At 40.0% G+C, this 14,439-nt stretch overlaps 1 protein-coding gene across 1 annotated transcript in view; it reads left to right on the top strand.

Moving 5' to 3' along the window:
• The window catches only part of SLC2A13 (solute carrier family 2 member 13), a 359,257-nt gene that overhangs the window by 89,619 nt on the left and 255,199 nt on the right, over window positions 1-14,439 (top strand). Inside the window, exon 3 of the mRNA XM_066368963.1 lies at window positions 3,555-3,763. Coding sequence (XP_066225060.1) covers window positions 3,555-3,763 — 209 coding nt within the window. The remainder of the gene's footprint in view (window positions 1-3,554; window positions 3,764-14,439) is intronic.

Genomic DNA, 14,439 nt, shown 5'->3' with positions numbered 1-14,439 from the left:
GGGCTTTGGAGCCCAATGTGTATTTTTTACTTGCCCGCCTGGTGCAAGCTAGAATTAAAGATAGTGGCCCACCAGTTTTTGGCTCTGTTGTTTCTTTACCGACTGTCCGAATCCAATGCGAACCTGCATGGGCCGGGTGGCTGTGATAGTGGCCTTGTATACTGGCTTCACATTTGGCATAGTCTGCGGCAGGATTCGATACAGATCAGCAAGGAGCCTTTGAGTGGTGGAGTAGAGGACTGGCTAGTGTTAGGGTTCCCCATGGCTGTCCTTTTGGGGATTGTAGGCTGGCTGACTTTTACAGCCATGCGTGAGGAAACTGAGAGCTCTGTGGAAGAGGCTGCCCGGGACCTGCAAACCGAGCAGTGGAAGGAGCTGGAGCAAACGCAGGAGAAACCGATGCTGACCCTGGAGTTGGAGGAAGCGCTGTAGGAGGAGGCCGACCAGGTTAGCGAGATTCGCCTGGAAATGGAGCAGCTACTGGAGGAGGATTCACAGGTTTGTGAGTTGCAGATTGCCCTGGATATTGTAGAGAGCCAGCAGCGGCAGGAGGCTGAGGCCAGGGCTAAGGCCAGGGCTGGAGCTGCGAGGTCTGCGGAGCAGAAGGTGGCGGCAGCCCGGGGTTTGAGCCTGGCAGCCGGAGCTGGTGTTTTCAGTTCCTGTTTGGAGGATGAGGAGAATTGGGCTGGAGTTGCAATCTGCAGTCTCCATAAGATGGGAGCCCAGCTGGAAAGAGCACCTACTACGGCCCTGGTAGGTGTGCAATTTTGGGACACAGGGCTGGATATGCTTTCCAGAGCAGAGATGGAAATGCTGACTGCCATTGCCATGTGCCCCTCTTTGGGACAGTGTAAGACCTGCCAGGATGGCAGGAATGAGGGGGGTGGCTGAGGTCTCATGTGCGTGGACTAATTTCCTGGACTATGACCGGAGTGGGCATTAGCTCCTTTGTTGGATGGACTTACGAATTTTGGACAATGTGAAATACCCTGATGGGGGTGGGGGTGGCTTTGCTGGAAGCACTCCCCTGCCCCAGGAAGCTTTTACCATGGCTAAAAAGAAGGCCGAGGACATTTTGCGCTTTGGGCAAAGTGCTCAGATATTTGTGAAATGTACCTTATAATTGTTGAAATTGTATGATTTGCCATGCTATTGTAATTTGTGTGATGTGTTAATTTCCTTGCACAGGCATGCCGGTGATGTAGATTGTGGGTAGTAAAGTGAGCATAGGGGTGGATTGTTGGGCAGATAAAATGTATTATGCTCACTTTGTTAAAGATGGCGCCGCTGCCCACGTGGAGGCCGTTGCCCAGGTGATATTAATGTGTGTCTCTGTGGGCAGGCAGGATCATTGTAGCCTGGGGCTTGGTTTTGGGATTAAGCCTTTCTTACCCTTTTTGATGTGGGGTGGTACAATCCCATCATGCCTCAGAGAAGTGACTGTATTAGAGACTTCCTTATTTTGTATATTGGATTAAAGGTTTTGAATCTACACTATAAAATGGGGGCAGAACGAGAGCTTGCTCTCTTGGTTCCTGAGATTATCATTAGAGGAGAGAGCAGAGCAGAGAGTAGAGAGAGGCCATGTGGAGGAGGCCAGGAAAAGCAGCCAAGATGGCGGAGTGTTGAGTGACTGGCCAGTTAGTGCAGAGTTTGTGCATGGAGAAGGAAGGAGATGGAGAACAGGTGAGTAAGTCTGGTGAGCTAGAAACCTTTGATTCTAGAAAACTTGGATAAGTCAGTAGCTTTGTGAGCACTGAATGTGAGTGGGTTTTGGAGCCCAGTGTGTATTTTTTACTTGCCTGCCGGGTGCAAGCTAGAATTAAAGATGACAGCCCATCAAAAAAAAAAAAAAAAAAAAAGAACAAGAGGTTTTATTGGAAGGAATTACTGTGCAAGTAAGTCTGCAGAGCTAAATGATCCAGAGTTGCTACATAAGATATTGTTGTATGAGTATGAAGCACAGTTATTTTCTGTTTATATAATACAGAAAGTTGACATATATATATATCTACTTTTGTATAATTTTGTAAAACATTTACTAAATTCTGTGTTCAAGATACTTTATTAGGTGTTGTGCTGAAGCAATCAAATGGGACAGGTAAATAATTTATTATAATACAAGGAAGGCACAAGGACATAAACTGAGGTTAAAACCTGTGTTCTGTGGATGAACAGAGGAAGGAGTGATTCAGTACATTATATTGGTGATCTAGTATTTTCACAGCCCCTGGCTTAAAATATAAAACTCTTCTAAGAACATTTGTTTTAATACTGGAAGCCAATTGATTTTTTTAGTCAGTCATTCATAAATGCTTTGTTTACTTTCTAAATCTTAAATTTTTATATTCATATGTAGTTTTAGCTACTGTTTTGAGTAGGAGTTATTCCTAACACCTGTGTGACAATTGTATTTTTTTTTTCCTTCTGTTTACAAATTAAAATGAAATTGCTTTAGAAATAATGGGCTTTTTTACAAGATATATATCTGGAGCTGTGGATGCTATACATTGGGTTTAACAGAGCTTTAAAGTCAGAATAGCTTTGAAAAGCATATTGAGGTAGGTGACTTCTCACTGGTTTATTATTACCTGTGAGCATGGTTCTTATGTAATTGGAGTTGGTCTTCTGAGCTCTACCATCATGAATCCACCATGGAATGTGCACAGGAAACTTCAATCAGTTGAAAGTATCTAGGTGTCCTAGATTCATAGAAATTTATAGTTGAAAGAGACCTTGAAGTTGACCTAATCTAATCCCTCAGTTCAAAAGGAATGAGTCCTAAGAATATTAGGAGATTGGTCCAATGGCAGAATAATTTGGAGACATCTTTGATATTAATGTACTCCTGTTACTATTCTGTTATTTTTCTGATGGATTTAAAATGATATTTTATTTACTATGTAGCATTTTGCCGGTCATTAGAACAGACATTTGAAAAAGATGGTATATAACTTAGAACAACATGAGGAGGGGCTTATTTTATTTTATTTGTATTACTATAATTTTAATAATAATTATTTCCTTCCAATTCCATTTTCCTTTTATTCCCCCTATTGGCGACTACTACTTTGTTAATGATGGTTGAACATGATGCTTGATGGCTAAATGAAATAACTGATCATTCACAGAGCAGAAATAACTAAAGAAATCAATTTGGGCATTTTATTGAAAGGTATACTTTTTCAACAGATCAGAGAATTGTGTCTTAATCCTATTTTATCTTGTAGAATACAGAATCCTATTACATATATTAGTATTGGTTAGGGATGGTGATTGTGGTGTTTTGCATGATGAGTTTTGATCAAAATGCATATATGTAATTGTGACCTTTGCCCACTCTTTTTCATTATAATTTGTGTGAGAGATAGAGAAGAATCAGACTTTTCTCATTTTTCAGTTTCTCACTACCACATAAAAATATCCGTTTCTCTCATGACACATATAATAAAAAGAAAGTCATTCTGACTAATTTAGGTTTAGGTATTATTTCCAAAGTGGCGCTAATAAGATGAAATTTCAAAATAAATAGATGTTATTTTTTTTTATTGCAGGTACATGCTGGGACTTGCAGTAATTCCAGCAGTTATACAGTTTTTTGGCTTTCTCTTTTTACCTGAAAGCCCTCGATGGCTTATTCAGAAAGGACAGACTCAGAAGGCCCGTAGAATTTTGTCTCAGATGCGTGGTAATCAGACCATTGACGAAGAATATGATAGCATCAAAAACAACATTGAAGAAGAGGAAAAAGAGGTTGGTTCAGGTATGTGGATTTTGTACTTAATAGGAATTTTAAAACTATACAGTGATTTTATTTAGAAATTATATTTTAGTATTAATATTCTAAATCTTATACAACCAAAAATATTTCAATTTTGTAAAAGCAATGTATATAATAATGTTATAAAAGAATGAAAAAAAGTAAGTCCCTAATGCTATTTTCCTTAGATAATTACTATTTTAATTTTTGTATAGTCTCTATTATTCTTTCTAACGTGAATATATTGGACATAGTTGCCATTATTTGGTGTGTATGGGTATTTTTTGAGTGCTTGTTATAAATTTGTCTTATATATAAGGATACATATGTATTATTGACTTTCCATATTAATTTATGTGAACTGTTGTCAAAATGAATCACCATAGCAAAATTAAATATTTGTTTATGTATGTTATATTAATTTCCATACAAATTTTTATAAAGACTAAGAATACCTTCATATACTAGTTTTGGAATCATTTCGTATGTTCTTGTTTTCATTAAAATGTTTAGGCAGCCATCTAACTTAATTATGCCATGTCAGAAAACCACAAAAGAGGAAGATTATAGTTAAGGTATGTTGATGAGTTTATTTTCAGAGAAGAAATCATGTAGGGATTTACAGAATTCTCAGACAAGATCTGTGATCTTGACAGGCTGATTTGGGTAAAGGATAGATAAGATTCACATAATGGGAAGAGGTAGACATTTACAGTACATTTCTTCAATAGTAGCCTGCCAGATTCACATTTCCCAAAACTGTTTTGTTTTCTCTTGGCTTTCCTTTTGCCTGTACATTAATTCATTAATTAGTAGCCTAAATGAAGACACTAACATATTTCTAAAATTAATTTTTGTACCTGAGAAAATGCCAAACAGACACACCTCTTTATTGATATATGTCATACACATACACAGGTTTTGGAAGGTCTCTTCACTCCATTTTCCTATGATTTTTTGGTGGAGTCAAAGGTTGTGCTTTCCCGAAACAATAGAATGAATATGGCAGAAACTGGCTACTGTGTCAGCCACACATGGCTTGACTTAACTTATGTGAAGTACAGTAGTGTGTACTTTATATAAGTGGCTCAGACCAAAGCCCAAACTCAACTGAGCCCATTTTAGGTGAAGGTCATTTTGAACAGTTTCAGAGCATGTGCCATATAACCTGGCACTCTCAGCATTTACAGACTAGAGCATTAGTGCAACTAGTAGAGGGAAGTTTGCTTTAACAAAGTAATATACTTTTACAGAACTCAACATTGTGTTAATTTTAAAAGTGTGATTTTAAATTACAAATTACTTCTTTTATGCTCCTGTTTAAATTCCTCTCAGCAGTAGCTTGAATGAAATATGAGGTTGTTTTTGTAATTACCAGTGTGCTTGAAACCCATGGACTAATAGTGTGTGAGTGAAAAACCTTTCAGAATATTAGGTTATTAAATACCACTTAGAACAAAAGTTTTCATTAATTTTCATAAAGGGTAAGAAAACAATTTAATAAAAAGCCTTCTTGTTTAACAGTAGGAATACCATTGATTTTACTACAGTGCACTGGGCACATATCTTCATTTTGACTACTTAATAATTTGTTTGTCTAGCCATGCAACTGTTGAGGATGCACACTGAGTTCTGTGACTGTTTGGAAAGTATACACAGATGGATTTTAGAAACTTGATTTATATAGGATTACAGTTATCTGCATCTTCTATAGTTTTTATCAGAAGTCTTTGAGAGCCACGTATTAGGGCACTATTTCTTGGGTGTAGATAAAATATCTATTTACCTCTTTCCTAATATTGCTTTATATACACATCTGATGCAGGTTTTTAAAAAAATACTGTTATCCACTGAATCCTAATAACATTTGTCTCATGCTTGGGTGAATATTCTATAGTTTGTAACTAATGGGATTAATAATTTTCTCACTTATGGATTTGTGTTTCTTGAGTACTCTCATTTTGCTTAATTTAAAACCTAGTCTTGTGTTGTTGTTTTTTAAAGTACCAAATTAACAGCATTCTGGCATGAAGGTGTACAGACAGATCAGCCAGTGTTGTATGGCACCAGTGATATTGGGCCTTGTTTTGTTTTTTTGTTTGTTTATTTTATTTTTTTACAGAGACAGAGAGTCAGAGAGAGGAAGAGACAGGGACGGACAGACAGGAACGAAGAGATGAGAAGCATCAATCATTAGTTTTTCATTTTGCATTGTGACACCTTAGTTGTTCACTGATTGCCTTCTCATATTTGCCTTGACCATGGGCCTTCAGCAGACTGAGTAACCCTTTGCTCTAGCCAGAGACTTTTGGGTCCAAGCTGGTGAGCTTTTTGCTCAAACCAGATGAGCCTTCACTCAAGCTGGCGACCTTGGAGTCTCGAACCTGGGTCCTCCGCATCTCAGTTCCACGCTCTATCCACTGCACCACCGCCTGGTCAGGCGGGTCTTGTTTTTATGAGTGAGAAATCTGGCCACAGGAAAACATGTTCTGCACAAGTGTGAATCTTATTTCAGTATGTTATGCAAGATTCTGTGTCAGGTCAGTGGGAATAAAAGAGACTGGTGACTGGTACTATGGTTAAACTGATAGGGTCCTGGCCCTCGGTAACTTTACATTTGAAAACAATCGACTAGATGAACAAATACACGTGAAGAAGCAGCTAACTGGGAAACAATAAAAATGTCCTGGCCCAGAGTAGACAAGTCAGCCATTGCATTAGCGGGTAGGCAGTGACTTGGGTTGATTGGCCCATGGATCCTAGTGAAGTGAATTTTGAGGCATGGCTTCGAGCCTGGGAACTACGAGAAGTGGAAGGCAGCTGCTGCAGGGAAGACCCTGACCTGGCCACCTTGGAACGCTCAGCCATTCCAGGAAGTTAGAAAGACAATGATTATTCATAAGACCCCTGCTTTCATCAGGGAAAAACTTTTTATTGTTAGTCATGGTGACTCACTTACTTGCTACCTGTGAGCTTCCAAAGAGGTCTAATTCCAGATCATAAATCATGCCCTTTTCTTGAGGTTTCCAGAGGATTTGAGACTCGTGACTGTTACAGTACTTGCTCCAGTGACCCTTTTCCTTTTGTAGGACTTATTTTCTTGGTCACTTGAGTTTATATTTGATCTCTTTTAGAAAAATAGGCATAGCTATTCAAGTATGTATTTTTTTTAATTAATTTTTGAAAGTATGAGATGTCAGTGTATATAGCTTTTAGTTACTTCTCCTAGTTTCAAAACATACTTTATGAGTTTATCAGTGAATGTGGTGGCCACGTTGGCAGCAGTGCTGAGGCTCACAGGACATGCTAGCAAAGACTGGATTGAACTGGGCTTCCCTCTCTTCTGTGCATAGCATAAGGTTAGCCTTCTTAGCATGTGATTGCCCTACTCTAGGTGGAAGAAAGATTTTATGGGCCCTGGCCGGTTGGCTCAGCAGTAGAGCATCGACCCGGCATGTGGAAGTACTGGGTTCAATTCCCTGTCAGGGCACGTAGGAGAAGTGACCATCAGCTTCCCCAACCCTCACCCTTCTCTCTCTCTCTGTCTCTCTCCCCTGCTCCTGCAGTCATGGCTCATTTGAGCTAGTTGGCCCCGGGTGCTAAGGATGGCACCATGGCCTCACCTCAGGTGCTAAAAACAGCTCAGTTGCTGAGCAACAGACTAATGACCCAGATGGGCAGAGCATCGTCCCATAGGGGGTTTGCCAAGAGGATCCCAGTCCAGTCGGGACATGTATGGCCAGCAGTTGCTGCCGTTGCGCCATGCGCATGCAGGTTCACATTGGATTCGGACAGATGGTAAAAAACAGTGGAGTAAAAAAATGGTGGACCATTCTTTATTAAAGTCTTGCACCGGCCGACGAGCAACACACACAGGGAAAATACTTCCTGTTCACTCAGGGCTTCCAAAGACACTGACACATTTTCTGGTTCTACAAACCAGGAGAATCTTCTCCGGTTTCTCCTAGAATCAAAGGCCCCACCCGTCTCAGTGGAGCTCACAAAAGCCCCTCTCCTCTTGTTCCCCATTTGCACACCGTCTCTTTCTGTACAAACTGGCTTCTTCCTCAGCACAGTCTCTCCCACTCTGCAAACTGTGGCTTCCTTCTCTCTTCATCTCCTCCCCTATTCAAAAACTTTCTGGCATGAAAACCTCTCCTCCAACAAACATTAGCAAGACAGTGGCCCTTCTCAAGCAGGAAGGTAATTTGCAGTTTCACAGATCACATACCTGGTGCTGCCCTGCACCATTTTTTAACATGAAAAGTGAGCAAACTAAAAAAATATACATTTTACAAACTCATGTGCCCAACAGGGCATATGCAGGAGTCTGTCTCTCTGCCTCCCCACCTCATTTAATAAAAAAAGAAAAATAGGGTTTATGGGTAAAGAAGCGAACAATTGATTTTTACATGTGTTTAACATTATTTATATATCCTGTAGGACTAATAGAATGAAAGTAGATGAAACAACAGCTTGGTTTGCCAGGCTCCCTGGAGTGAGACAGGGAAATGAATACTAGTCCTGGCTCCGCCCCAAACTCGTAATCCTAAAAGGATTGGGGGGAGTTGCTGAGCTCAGTTTCTTTTTATGTTTGTAAGAAAAGAGAGCCAGATTATAACAGCTTCACAGTCTGATTTTTTAGAGTTTTAAAAGTCTGTGAGAAATGCCTATTTTTTAAAATTTTCTAAATGCATACTATGCAGTAGTTTCCATTCACAAATATTTATTGACTGACACAGTAGTGGTGGAGCTGTGACAGTAAATAAGACAGACAAGGTTCTGGCTCATTCTGTTAGGAAGAGACAAACAAATGATATAAAAGATTAAATAATTATCAGGTAATTCAAATTGTGGTAATGTCTTTGAAGGAAACAAACAGGATAGTTACATTTATAGCAAGTCTGGAGAGGGGCTACTTTAGGTGGAATAGTTAGGAAAGGCTTCTCTGAGGAGGTGAATGTGATAAGTTAGAAAGAATCAGTAATGCAGAGAACTGAAAGGAAGAGTGTTCCAGGCAGAAGGCACAGCAGGTACAAAATTCTGTGTATCAGTAAGTGAACCAAATTTATTTCCTTGGAAGTTTTGATTATAGTTGTAAAGTGTACATTGTTGGGCAGATAAAATGTATTATGCTCACTTTGTTAAAGATGGTGCTGCCCAGGTGATATTAATGTGTGTTGGGGATTGTTGTAGCCTGGGGCTTGATTTTGGGATTAAGCCTTTCCCACCCGTCTTGATGTGGGGTGGTACAATCCAATCATGCCTCAGAGAAGTGACTTTGTATTAGAGACTTCCCTATTTTGTATATTGGATTAGAGGTTGTGAAGCTACAATATAAAATGGGGATGGAGTGGGAGCTTGCTCTTTTGGTTCCTGGGATGATTAGCATGAGAGAGCAGAGGGAGCAGAGCAGAGAGCAGAAAGAGGCTATGTGGCCAGGAGAAGCAGCCAAGATGGCGGAGTATTGAGTGAGAGGCCAGTTTGTGCAGTTTGATGCTGGAGAAGGAAGGAGATGGGGAACAGAGGTGAATAAGTCTGGTGAGCTAGAAACCTTTGATTCTAGGAAACTCGGATAAGTCAGTAGCTTTGTGAACACTGAATGTGAGTGGGTTTTGGAGCCCAGTGTGTATTTTTACTTGCCCGCCGGGTGCAAGCTAGAATTAAAGACTATGGCCCATCAGTTTTTGGCTCCACTGTTTCTTTACCAACTGTCCGAATCCAATGCGAACCTGCATGGGCTGGGCTGCTCTGATGGTGGCCCTGGCCTTGGCTACTGGCCTTACATACATGTATCAGATTTTTAAGATATTGCTGCAAGACTGTGTTCTTTATTAATCCCAAATTGCCAAGACTAAGCTTTAAATTAGTAGGGGCATAACTACTATTTTTAGAATCAAAAACAAATTTGAGTACAAAGTAGTATATATAATTTCTATTATTTTGTTGCTAATCTCTTATGATTTGTCTTTTTAGTTTATTTCAATGTTGGATCGATGTGTAGTAGAGCTATGATTTGTATGTACAGCAGAAGAAGAAACCGTAGAGAAACCTAGGTTTTACGTTTGACAATAATTTGCGAACATACCCACTTAGCTCCAAAGGTGAGTGGGGATCTGGGTATCATAGCAAAAGGCAGCTGCAGTAAGCTTAATGTTTATTTAAATTTTAATGCTTTATCCTATAAATGAGCACAAGTATGTATTCTGTTATATAATACAGCTACTTTACTTGACTCTAAATATGTTTCTTTGTAACTGAATATCTTCAGTGATTATTCATTGGCTGTATGTTATATGTTCCATCATTCTGTTATGTACACACCGTGAGATATGCATATCTCAGTTTGATAGACATGGAGTTATAGTGTTTGGAGTTTCTCTCCTGGGCAAATTATTTAGGCAAGGTGTTACAAGTTGAGTCTGCCTAGATGGTCATCTCTTAATTTATCGGGCGTGTGAAAGATAGAGAGTCTTTGTCAGGAGCTTTAGTTTAAAACAATGAAGAATTTGCTACCACAAGAAAAGTAAAATCAATTAACAAAAGAGACTTGATTCTTCCAAAGAGAGTCTTAGGGAAGAAGCTAAATGAAGTTGGTGTGTTTATATGCTTCATACCATCTGGTGTGATAGCATGCTCTAACTGACTTCTTCAATTTCCTTTTCTTTTAATTGAGCTTTGATTGACATGTAATATTATGTAGTTTCAGGTACACAGCATAATAATATATGTATATGTTGTGAAATGATCACCACAGTAAGTCTAGTTAACATCCATCACCAAACATTGTTAATTTTTTTTTCTTGACTTCTTCGATTTCTTATCCTGCACCGGAGAACAAGTGTATCCCTGGGATGAGGTGGAAGGAAGGCAAAGGCACTGCTTGAGCTGAAGAAGCCTCTTGGGCAGGGCTTAGGGAAAGGCTTCAAAAAGTCACCATCTCTGCCGCTCCCTTCTCTGCTCTTCATTGGGTATGAGAGCAGGCTCATAGGAGGGAAGAGTAAACAAGGTAAGCTGCCTCTCCCTAGAGCCGTGATGGCGAACCTTTTTATAAAAAACCGCCCACTTTTGCAGTGCTGGTCAACCTGGTCCCTCCTGCCCACTAGTGGGCGGTCCAGCTTTCACTGTGGTCCAATCACAGCGCTGTTTGTTTGCTCTGCTACTTCCCACCATGAAAGCTGGAATGCCCACTAGTGGGTGGGAGGGACCAGGTTGACCAGCAGTGCAAATGTGGGCGGTTTTTATAAAAAGGTTCGCCATCACAGCCCTAGAGGAACTTGCAGATATTGAGGTTTAAACTACTACACAAAGACAGGGAAAGAAGAGGGAGCATATGGCAGGACAGTGACAGGGCAGCTTCAGTGCAACGTAAGGTTGAATGAAGGGAACAAGCAAGGGAGAGGCTGAGTGCGGATGCAGGGCAGAGGCAGCAGCCCAGCAGCCTCCCACAAACCTAGTATCGACTTAAAAAGAATGTTTTTTTCATTAATTTGAGAGAAAGAGAGGGAGAGACAAAGGGAAGGGAAGGAAGATAGAGGAGGAGCAATTAATTCCTTTTCATTGTTGAGTCTATTTGTGCACTCATTGATTGCTTCTCAACAGTGCCCTGACTGGAGGTTGAACCCATGACCTCTGGCATGCCAGATCAGTGCTTTATTCACTGAGCCACCCAGCCAGGGCCCACCTATTGTCCATTTGTTGCACAGGGTCTATTAAGGGAAGTTAAAAAATGTATATGAGCTTTTTTGGAAAATAGTTTTGTGTGTGTCCCATCTTCAAAAAATTAAATATACACTCACACATAGTATATAAAGGGTGGGCAAAAGTAGGTTTACAGTTGTTAGTATGGAAAATGATGCAGTAATAAATAATACAAGAATGAAGTCTGTTTTGCATCCTCACAGCTGTAAACCCACTTTTGCCCACCCCTGTATATCTTTTAACAGTTAATATTACCTAGATCATAGTTACTTCCAAAACGATTTATTGCACATAAGAATATCAACAGGAAAATTGGCCCTGTCCTTTGATCACTAAAATCTTCACCTTTAGGCATGTGTGAGAGGTAGCCCCCCGGGGGCCCCTAATGCTTCAGACTTGGCTCCCTCCAGGCCCACTGGCTGCTCGCCTGTCCCAGGACTCTCAGGTTACCTGTGCAATGTCTAATTGATGCAAAAACATTCAAGCCAACAAGGTTTGTACTGTTTAACTTTATCAACTAATCAAGGCAGTAATCTGGGTGAATGTGGCTCTGTGTTTTCCCTTTTTCGGGTAGTTAAACCCACAGCCTGGAAAGGAGGAATGTTGTAGGGAGAAGAATTTATTCAATTCTGACTTCACTTAAACTTAGGCGTGATTTACCTCCAGCTCTTTGAAGGTCATGGCTACCATGGGCAGAAAGGGACAGCTGCATCTTTTCTTCCCACAGTAACTTTGCAGTTAGGTCATCAAGTCTTATCTTTTCATAAGTCATTTTCTTTTTCTGTGAGTAGATATGGCCTGTGGCCATTTCAACAAATCATATTCTGCAGAGAGGTCAGAGAGGGTAGATATTTATCATATTTTGATAGAAATTCTTCCAAAAGTTTCTTTAGAAATCTAATTCCAGCATAATGACCTTGCAGTAGGATGCTCATCATGGTTGACATCTGCTGCACTTAGAGGAAAGTTGTCATTTTTTCTAGTACTTCTGGTAGTTCTGCTTGTATTTTCTTCATGTGGTGGCGCAATGTTTTCTGACCTGAAGCAGTGCATGTAATTTACTGGATAAACTTGAAATGGATAATGACAAATTGTTTCTCAGCAAGAGGTCCCCAACGTATGAATATAGGCAAAAAAAATATTTCTATATCTAATGTTCTCGAGGTTGTGGCAAAATTGCAAAAATTGTCAGCCTGATGCTGTTACACATCTGGTGGTAAACAGTAGAGTAAAAGAAAAGGTCATGTAAAAAGTGGCTGTCGGGTGGATCCCGGTCGGGCGCATGCGGGAGTCTGTCTGTCTCTACCTGTTTCCAGCTTCAGAAAAATGCAAAAAAAAAAAAAGTGGCTGTAATTCTCTACCCTTATGTTAAGCTATAAGCTGGAGGAATATTAAAATAATATACAGTCTATTCAGTTTTTGGTAAAATTTATTTTCTTAAGTGTGCTGACTTATTTGAAAGAAACTTTATTTAACTCAACACGTCTTTAAATAAAGGTTGCCGTCTCTCTTCTAAACTCCAGAGGACTTTTAAAATCTTAAACAGGGTTGGAATCACTCTTGGATTCTACCATATTTCCCCATGTATAAGATGCACATTTTTTCTAAAACTTTGGGGTCTAAAAACTGAGTGCGTCTTATACCGTGGTTATAGATTTCTTTACTTGCATTTCCTGCTTTTTCACGCTTGTTTTCACGTTCATTGTTGAAGACAGTGATTTGTCATCAGACACAGATGAGGAAAAGCTAATGGATGGGAATTTTGATAGTGATGAAGAATTGTATGAATTTTATGATGAATAAAACTTGAGTTCAATAACTTTATGTAATACTTTTTTTTTCAAATTTCAAGCCCCCAAATTAAGGTGCATCTTATACATGGGAGCATCTTATACATGAGGTTATATGGGATTTTATAATATATTTGACTCCTCTCTTACATGGGGATAAAGAATGGCACAGAGAAGATTTTCTACTCAGCACACTCATGGGAGAAGAAAATGATTTCAGCTTACCTGTAGGCTTTCAAGAAGTTTTTCTTTTCTTTTTCTTTTCTTTTTTTCCTGAAGTGAGAATCGGGAGGCAGAGAGACAGACTCCCGAATACACCTAACCGGGATCCACCTGGTATGCCCACTAGGGGGCAATGCTCTGCCCATCTAGGGCATTGCTCCATTGCAACCAAGAGCCCTTTTAGCACCTGAGGCAGAGACCATGGAGCCATCCTCAGCACCTGGACCAACTTTGCTCCAATGGAGCCTTGGCTGTGGGAGGGGAAGAGAAAGAGAAAAAGGAGAGGGGGAAGGATGGAGAAGCAGATGGGTGCTTCTCCTCTGTGCCCTGGCCAGGAATCAAACCTAGGACTTCCACACACTGGGCCAATGCTCTACCGCTAAGCCAACTGGCCAGGGCCTAAAGACGTTTTTCTTGATAATGTATTGAGAATCCAGGTTGACTTAGTAAATTGCTGGATAATACCTGAAGGCTTATCTTTCTGCTTTCTTGCGAAGATGTACTTAACTCTATATCTCATAAAAAGAAATCCATGCTGGAGGAGTTTTGACTGTATCAAAGTTTTTAGACTGTGTCAAAGTTTTGTTTTCCTCCCAGCATATTATGAAGTTCACACTGTTTTGTAATTCAATCAAACAGGAGGGAAAATAACCTAACAACGTAGACATCTGAAGAAGAATATAGTGCTTAAAATGCTGATTCAGGGCAGTTCATTTCCAACTTAACGCTAAATCCATCCTTCAGCTCTGATGCTCGTCTGCAGTGTAAACAAAATCATAGTCTGGAGATTTTTTTTTCCCCTTCAGAAAAGACAAATTGCTGTATCATTTAATGGTTACTTCGTATTTAGAGAAGGTTAGGGAAGATGAAGAAAACCCAGTCTTCATCACCTCAGAGGAGTGGGTTCATGAACCACTCTTGGGTATAAGGCCTTTTTAGTGGTAATGGGACCATTCCATTGATGGA

Source organism: Saccopteryx leptura, chromosome 2, assembly GCF_036850995.1.
Source record: "Saccopteryx leptura isolate mSacLep1 chromosome 2, mSacLep1_pri_phased_curated, whole genome shotgun sequence".
Taxonomy (NCBI): domain Eukaryota; kingdom Metazoa; phylum Chordata; class Mammalia; order Chiroptera; family Emballonuridae; genus Saccopteryx; species Saccopteryx leptura.
This window is presented reverse-complemented; position numbering and strand designations above follow the sequence as displayed.